The sequence below is a fragment of the Curcuma longa genome, unplaced genomic scaffold, assembly GCF_044706935.1.
Source record: "Curcuma longa cultivar G26 ecotype Majalengka, Jawa Barat unplaced genomic scaffold, ITB_CL_G26_1.1 utg2646_np1212_2152390_RagTag, whole genome shotgun sequence".
NCBI lineage: Eukaryota > Viridiplantae > Streptophyta > Magnoliopsida > Zingiberales > Zingiberaceae > Curcuma > Curcuma longa.
In genome coordinates, this window is record NW_027435599.1 from 861,491 (window position 1) to 870,457 (window position 8,967).

The following is an 8,967-nucleotide window of genomic DNA, read 5'->3' on the forward strand; positions in this document are numbered from 1 at the left end:
AAGGAAGGCAATAAAATATACCACACGAAAGCTTGGAAGGAGAAGAGAAAAGAAAGTGAAATTGGGATAGCAAAGAAAATGAGGTTCAAGAAATTCACGAAAGGAGGACAAAACTAGAGAAGTAGAAACCTCTTTAGGATCATGGATAATGTTTAGGCTCACTATTGTAGTAGTTGTTGTTTTTATTTAATTTTTAATATATATATATATATATATATACAGATATGATATACTGCGCAACTCATTTCCGCGAGCCGTCCGCGACATCTGACGTGGCGAGAAGTTTCACTGTGCATCGTCCACGCATTGTCCACGGTGGCCGGCGAAACGAAGGAAACCCTACAAAATCCCGCCTCTCCCAAATCGCGCGGCCAAACCTCAAAATCGCGGCGCTTCCCTCTCCCTCGTCTGCTCTCCACGGCGATTCTGAGATCCCAAAATCGGCCTCCTACGCTCGAAAGCCTTCCCGATTCTGCTCCGCTTCCTTTGTGTCCTGCGGAGTTTGTATCCCCGTCACCGTCGCCCCTCCTGCAAGTCGTCCGTCGCTCAAACCCTAGCAGCCATCTCGAGCGACGACGCCATCCTCTCTCCATCTCAGCCGGCGTCGACGCTCCTTTGCCAACTCCGCCTCCGCGCTCTGCGTCGCATCTCCTTCGCGGTCGCAGGCGGATCGGCCCTCCGGTGATCGTCTCTGCGTCGCGCGAGGGAGGAAAGCGTATTCAGTCTACTACCGACTGGTGGCTTAATGAAGGTCTTCTCCTCACTGACATCATTAGGGTTTAGGGTTTAGGGTTTACTTGTTGGTGGTTGGACTTTGAGGAAGATACAGTGGATATATATATATATATTATATAATTGAATAAAAGAATTCCAAATATTTACTAGTAGCACGAGGCCCAACTGACCTTGGTCGGCCATACCGCAAATTGAGTCCACGTCGTTTGGCGACGTGGATGAAATTGACCCGGTTCGTTAAAAAGGCACGGAACCGAAATAAACCCGGTCAAAATTGAACCACAATTCGGCTCGCATAAGGACAATTTAACCTCTCGTCGAACCGGCCCAGGCGAGCACATGGCTGAACCGGAACTGAGCCGGCCAGTCTGCTCTAGAAAAAGAGTTGCCCCACGCATTTCGTTCCTCCTCGCCGCCTAATCCATCGCCATATCCGCCACCGCTCGATCTCCGCCACCACTCCGCCGCCGGCGAGGACTCCCGGAGCCGTAGCTTTTGGATGGTCCGCGCCGACGACTGGTGCCGGAATCTATGTCTTTCTCTTCCTCCGACGTGAATCGGATCGGGTGTAGCCCCCGTCCCCCTTGGAATGTCTCCGCCGCAGGATTTTTTGGTCCTTCCGCAGATTTGCTTCGGCGCCGGGCTTCTCTTCCCTTGTAGCCGGTGGCGCAAAAGGTTGTTCCGCGGAATCGTTCCCGATGCCCGCCGGAGATGGAGATGCGGCGCGGTCATTGCCTCTGCTGAGAACAATAACCCTAGATTGAACGTCGATTTCTTGAACTCCGCCAAGAGGACTTCCAAGGTTCATAAGATCTTGGTTTCGAGGCAACTGGAGAATGGTCTGGCCGACGGGGAATCGGAGCCATCGCGGCCGATGCAGCAGTTGGCCTCCGGCTTCGCTAGCTACGAAGAAGACCCCTTGGTGGATAAGTTGAGGACGCAGCTGGGAGTGCTTCATCCCCTCCCTACTCCCCCAATCAACAGGAACATCATCGGTTTCTTTGTGTTCTTTTTCTTTGTTGGTGTTGCCTTTGACAAGCTTTGGACCTCAAGGAAGAAGAAGACGCAACGAGATGTCGAAAATGGCACCTGGCCGCAGGTTCCAACTAGCTTCTCTATGTTCTTTGAGAAAGACCTTCAGAGGAAAGAGTCGGTGGAATGGGTGAACATGGTTTTAGTGAAGTTGTGGAAGGTTTACAGGTCTGGGATTGAGAATTGGATCATTGGACTGCTTCAGCCAGTTATAGATAATCTTAAGAAGCCTAGCTATGTGCAGAGAGTTGAAATTAAGCAGTTCTCACTTGGTGATGAACCACTATCTGTGAGGAACGTGGAGAGGCGAACTTCCCGTCGTGTGAATGATTTGCAGTAAGATTTTTCTTATTATATCTAGACAAAATCGTGCTAGAGAATCTAACAAGTCAATTTGATACAATTGTCATACTGTTACATTGCATGTAGACTGAAGCAAAACCTCTACTAGGTTTGTCAATTATGGACTTGAAGTCTGAAAAGCTGTTCTAGACTATTGTTAAATGGTTTTAATGCTGAAAGGCACGTCTCATATACTTTTGTTAAATGCCTAGATATTCCTATCCGATTGAGGATTTAAAAGAACAATGATAAGAGTAGAGAACAAAATAGAAGTAAAGATCACACATGGAAATATTGATTTTGGCATTTTTGAACATGAGAGAGTAGGGATGGAAAAGTGAAAAAAAGCTAAATCTTACAGTTTCTTACCAAGTTTGATTTTGATATGTCCCATGACTTGTATCCTTGTCCCACACGACAATGCTTTCATAAAAAGATCAGCATTTATATTAAATTTGTGTCGTAAGCCCTGGTATTTCAAAGGACGTTCTTTTAATGAATCCTTATAACTGAGAATAGATATCTCTTCCAAATTCAGGTATCAGATTGGACTTCGTTATACAGGTGGTGCTAGGATGTTATTGTCTTTGACATTAAAGTTTGGGATCATTCCCATTGTTGTACCTGTCGGCATTCGAGATTTTGATATTGATGGAGAGCTTTGGGTTAAGCTAAGATTAATACCAACTGAACCATGGATAGGAGCTGTATCATGGGCATTTGTTTCCCTTCCGAAGATCAAGTTTGAGCTGTCCCCATTCCGTCTGTTCAATCTTATGGGTTTGTATCCTTTCCATGTTGCTGAATTTTCCTTATCTTTTCATGTCACTAGCACTTCTGCTTCTACTGGATTGCCTTGTTATTTCCATCTACTGTTTTTATGATGCAGGGAACTGCAATGTTAGCATGTCTTGATATTTGTTATTCATGCACGGGTAATAAAGTATACATTTAAATACATAAGTTTGTACTACTCAACTTGTTAAAGGGAAGTCTAATAGTTCATTGCACAGCACAGTGATAATTTTGAAGAAGTGATGGCTTTTGTTTAGGCTTTGTCACAATAAAGGTCTTGTGTCATACTTTCTCCATGTGATATTTGCTCATACATGTTATTGCAAATTAATTTAAAAATTATCATTATTGTGGCAACATAGACAAAGATGTATCCTAAAAAACAATCATAATATACATGTTAATCGTAGTATTTACATCCTGCAAATCCATTTGTGTATTTGGTACTGCTTAATTATTCCCCTTCTACATCTATACCGATGTGATCTGAATAATAGATGTTGCCTTTTTCTGCTTACTAACGCTTTCTCTATTTTCTTATGTATGTACTTGCTGATCCTCCTCCAGCAATTCCTGTACTCTCACTGTGAGTATATCCAACCTTCATTTTCATATTACATTAAAGTTTCTTCATGCACATATTAACAAAATTGTTCGCTAATATAGAATTTAGAGCCTACTCAAGTAAATTCCGACTGTTTATTTGATTTGCTTGGTTTGCAACTAATGCTTTGTTTAATCTCTTGTGCTACTCATGGCATACTCTGCATTGTCTTGCACTAATGTATAATTTTATTACAACCATAAATCAACATACTGAACTATCTATTGATTATTTGTTGCCTGTGGATTTCGTGGCTATCTGAAAAACAATGATGGAAGTAGAGTGATCTAAAATTCTTGGGGAAGTTTGTGTTGGCCATACTTGGAGCCATGCCCATGTTGGATACTCACTTCTTTACATTTATCATTAAATACATGAGCAGAAACTTCCTGTTCATGTTGGCTACACTTTGTTGGTTGATAAGCTGCGTTTACTGTGCAGTTATTGCAAGGGAAAGTGATTAGTGCTCACGAATGGGTGAGGTAGTGAGGTTAGCTAATGGGATGGGAATAGAATATAGGATGACGGTGTTTTGACATCCGTCCCTCTTGAAATGTGGAATGTTTCATTTGGAAAATTGGAGGGTGCCAATATAACACTATTGTCAATTTCGAATTGATTACTATCTGAATTGAGCTTCATAATTTTGATAGGTGATGGTGTTGCAAGTCTGGAATCATTGCCTATTTACTGAAAAACAGTTTCTTAAGTGAATGTCATTGAACATATGCAAACTTGATGCCAAAAGATAATTTATTTACGAAATAATTGATTACAGAACACCTCTCTCTTCCTTTCTTTTTTCGTGTGTGTGTCATTTTTGTGGTGTAAATTGTTTCTTTTCTCTGCCGACCTTACGATGTTTCATCAACTGTGTGTACTTTTTGCTTCCTTGCCTGAGTTTTTATTTGTTGTTGTTGTTGTTGTCATCTTTGTTGTAAACCTTATTGTCTTGAAGTTGTACTGGCAAAAACAAGTAATCTTTCTGGTTGATATTTTTTGATTATCCATTTGCTTCGATAGACAATAACATTCTCTAGAATTCTAAATTACGCTCATTCATGACTAGCTTTCTCACAAAGCTGTTAACTGAAGATCTGCCTCGGCTTTTTGTGCGTCCAAAGAAGATTGTTCTTGATTTCCAGAAGGGAACAGCAATTGTCCCTGTTCCTGTCAATTTTAAAACAGAAGATATTCAAGAAGGAAATAAGGATTTTGTCGGGGAGCTATCAGTGACCTTAGTTGATGCTCGGGAACTTGCTTATGTTATATTTGGTATTGAACCATTTACCCCTTCCTTTTTTTTTTTAATTATCTTACGTTGTCTAACTGAAGTTCGCTATTCAGGGTATATTCCCTTTTTATTGATTATCAAGGATGAAGTATATGCATAAGTTTAGCTACTTACGATATGCTTTAGTACATTTCCTGTATCGTAGTTTTATGGTTATGCAAGAAATTTTGCAGTTCGAGACATGTAAGTCTTAGTGTATGTGTCTTTGGATGGACAGGGAAAACCGATCCATTTGTTGTTTTAAATCTTGGTGATCAAGAAATTCGAAGTAAGAAGAATAGTCAGACAACGGTCATAGGCGCTCCTGGAGAACCTATATGGAATCAGGTAATCCATTGATTCCAAACTCGCCAATTTTAGCGGCCGATGTAGTATACAACCATTAGCACATTGACTGACGATTATATTGGCATGTCAACAGGATTTTCATCTTCTAGTAGCAGACCCTAGGAAACAGAAATTATGTATTCAAGTGAAGGACTCTATCGGTTTCACAGACTTCACCGTTGGCACTGGAGAGGTAAGACCAAAGATAGTAGTATTCGATTGGTTCTTAGGCCAAGGACTATCAAATTCTGTTCTTGGGTTGGTTTTAGGGTTTTTTAGCCGAAGTATCAATTGACTCTAACATTTATGATATTTGGTGATGAGCAGGTCGAGCTTGGCTCCCTCCAAGACACAGTGCCAACCGACAGGGTCGTAGCTTTACGAGGTGGGTGGAATTTTTTCAGGAAGCAACTATCTGGGGAATTGCTGCTACGCCTCACGTATAAAGCCTACGTAGAAGACGAAGAAGATGCAATAGAGAAGACACTCACCGACGGTGATGCATCAGACGATGAGAGCTCGGAGTTTGAACAGGCAGATGAGTTGTACAGACAAACGTTTGGTGGTTATCCTGTCGGAGGAGAAAGAGAGTCCTTCATGGATGTGCTAGCAGCTTTACTTGTCAGCGAGGAATTTCTGGGTATAGTCTCATCTGAAACAGCTATTCCAAAAGCCACAGAGTCGTCTGCTTCCCTAGAATCTCCGATACCAAAAGCACGCAACCCTATCACACAAGGATCGACTCTCGATGCTAATGCGGCATCGAGTAATTCTAAAGGTACACTACTTCACTCCCTCATGCTCTGCTGATTATTCCATTTGATAAATTTTAACTTTTTGTTGTTTCATCGAATGTTACTGGTTTTGCAGATTCAGCATTGGTATGGCTTGCTGTGGCGACCTGCATTGCGGTGCTGATTGCTATCAACGTGGGAGGTTCAGGCTTCTTCAATCCATAATACTGCCAAGGTAACCATGGCAATCTATCTTTCTTTCTGTATCAAGTAGATTTACAAGTTTATTAAATTTTATTAGTTAATAGTAAATTTTGGATCCATTGATAGAATATTCCTTTGTATTTAACATTGGTTGACAATCTAACACAATTCTATAGATTTGCGATCGGTAGGATGGTTAAAATGGAGGAGAGTGTCAGTTGTGCTTTATGATTGTAAAATATCTCTAAAATTTAAAGAGTTCTATAAAATAGCAATTAGACCTGTTATGTTATATGGAATTGAATATTAGATTATAACTTGAGTACATAAGCAGAAGATGAGAATCGTATAGATGAGCATATTAAAGTGGATGTGTGGATATATGAGGATTGATAGAATAAGAAATGGAAACATTAGAAAGAAAGAGATTGTGACTATTGAAGAAAAATCCTAAAAGATATGTTTAGGATGATATAAATCTATATTTAGACGATCAATAAATGTTTCAATTAAGCGATGTAATATTACGCTAAATACAAACATTGAATGAGAAAGACAAAGATTAAAAAAAAATTAATTAGCAATGATAAATTAGAATAAACTTTATTAAATAATATACGATGATATTATATATATATATATATATATATATATTACTTGACTTGATGGAATAAAATTTGATTGTGATCGTCATTGTCGTCGTCCTAAACCTGGGACTCCATTAACTGCTGCATCATAAGACCGTAGCATATCTTTGTGAGTACCGAAGGGCATGGATTATGAGTGGGTTTGTATTACATGCCTTTTGTAATATAAAAAAAAATGAATAATACGTGAGAATGGTAGAAATGCCTAGTCTTCAAACATTACTAATTAACCTACCATTATTTGATCAAGACCATGAATACACGGTGGTATTCACAACCTTGGTTCTGTATTATTAGATCATTTTATTTATTTATTTATTTTATTATTATTTTATAGATTCAATTTCGATGCTTTATTACATCAAGGTTTATGAGGGAATTTATAGACTATTTGATCGATTCACCTAGCAGACCAAAATAGTTGCAAACTGTTGTTTCCGTATCAGATGCCGGCTGTTGGAGGTCGTAACTGATCTTTTTTTGCAGGTTTTTGTAACTGGGGGGAGTGCAAAGTGAAGAACCATACAATTTTCCGTTTCCTTCAACTGTAAATACTTGATAGAGCAGAGTCACGTCTGCGGCCATTTTTAGTGTGTAATATTTTGTTTAGTCAATAACTCTTGCTTAATCCTTCGTACAGTTTGACTTTTTTATTATTATTGTTTTTCACGGCAATGTGTGATAGATGTATTTTTTTGAAAAAGATGGAAGCTATCATCTTAGTAGTTTCACACAGTCGATACAGTCGATCTTATAATTATTTATGAAAAGATAAATTAAAAAATTATAGTTGACTGCGATGAAAGTAATAGATGCACACGGTTTTGCTAATTTTGTTAGATCCAATGATTTGCTATTACATTTGGATTTGTGAGGGTTAGACTACACACGGAGCTTTAGGCATGGACAAATAGAGCTTTAAATAAATTAAAATTTTATTTGTATTTATATAATATGTACAAAGTCAATTAAATAAATAATATTTAGATATATATTATTGAGTTTATTAATATTTGTGAATAAATATAGTAAAATTTTTATGAATAGTTAGTTCAATTTGTAAATAAATAAAAAAATACTTAAAATGAGTAAAGAAGTTTATTAATTAATCAAATAAGTTTAAAAAATATAAAAGTTATAAATAAGTTCGGATTAAAAGTTGGATAATATTTAAATAAATCAAGCTATGTTTGAAAAAATAAGCTCAAACTGTTCAATATTTCTTTCCCCTACAATCGTATTAAACGAGTTCTATTTGATTAGTTGTGCAAAAATCTTTCCATTTCACTTTTATCTAGTTTGCTTGTATAGAATCAAAAATAATTTCGCCTTCAATTTTTATTAACAGATAATATGAATCAACCCAATGTTATCATAAAACATTTAGTGCAAAACTTAAAGCAGCATTTTTTTTGTAATCATCGACGTGGCCATAGCCTTTAATTTTTTTTATCAAAACTATATTCCACCCATCAACCCCTATAAAATAATACAGGTATACATTGTTCAACATTATTTTCTTTTAATACATATTCAATCATGAATTGGTCAGTCAGTTATATAAACAAGATAAGTCTATATTATAGTAGTTATAATTTCATAATTATTATCATAATTATAGTAGTTACAATTTCATATTTATCATAATGCGAACTTATCTTATTTAACAACATTTACACTGTAAGAGTTATGAAACTGTAGTTACTACAATATGAGTATGTCATCTTTATATAACTAGCTGATCAATTCAGAATTTAATACGTGTATCAAGAGAAAATAATGCCGAACAGTATATGTTTAATGATAATTATGCCATTTCAAGGGAGGTTAGTGGTGGGGTGGGATGTTTTTTTTTGATAAAAATTAATGTGATGATTCAGAAAGAAAAAAAAATGCTCTTTTGATTTTTATGCAAACATTTAAAGGATTATATAAGTGTAGTATCCAACCACATTTTGTTGCCTCATTTAGTAATTGCTAATCATATTCACTGGTTGAAATAAATAAAAATTAATTATACGCGTTAACTTTTTCTTGAGAGTCAAAAAACAATGTCACGATCACTATGATCAGTCTTTAGAACATAAATATTAAATCATAAATAATATCGACAGCACAGTAAATTAGCACAAAATGTCGATAAATTAATGTGGCAGTTGCACAATTGGGCACAAGAGCCAACTGGCAAATGGGCCTGATGAGAAATTCTCAACAGATTACGATACCGCACAAAATTTATTTTTGTTCCAACTA

At 37.4% G+C, this 8,967-nt stretch overlaps 1 protein-coding gene across 1 annotated transcript; it reads left to right on the forward strand.

Moving 5' to 3' along the window:
- Window positions 1–1,160: 1,160 nt before the first annotated feature.
- Window positions 1,161–7,366, forward strand: LOC141819950 (synaptotagmin-2-like). The gene is made up of 9 exons (XM_074707214.1): window positions 1,161–2,103; window positions 2,648–2,889; window positions 3,472–3,490; window positions 4,578–4,783; window positions 5,020–5,129; window positions 5,224–5,322; window positions 5,457–5,907; window positions 6,000–6,098; window positions 7,201–7,366. The coding sequence occupies exons 1-8, from the start codon at window positions 1,325–1,327 to the stop codon at window positions 6,086–6,088; spliced, it is 1,995 nt and encodes a 664-aa protein (XP_074563315.1). The 5' UTR covers window positions 1,161–1,324; the 3' UTR covers window positions 6,089–6,098; window positions 7,201–7,366.
- The last annotated feature ends 1,601 nt before the right edge of the window (window positions 7,367–8,967 follow it).

Excerpts from the sequence above, each read along its gene's own strand:
- LOC141819950 (XM_074707214.1), top strand. The coding sequence starts at position 1,325 with ATGTCTCCGCCGCAGGATTTTTTGGTCCTTCCGCAGATTTGCTTCGGC. Across the intron at positions 2,104-2,647 it reads CGTCGTGTGAATGATTTGCA|GTATCAGATTGGACTTCGTT; the intron begins GTAAGATTTTTC and ends TTCCAAATTCAG. Across the intron at positions 5,323-5,456 it reads TCACCGTTGGCACTGGAGAG|GTCGAGCTTGGCTCCCTCCA; the intron begins GTAAGACCAAAG and ends GGTGATGAGCAG.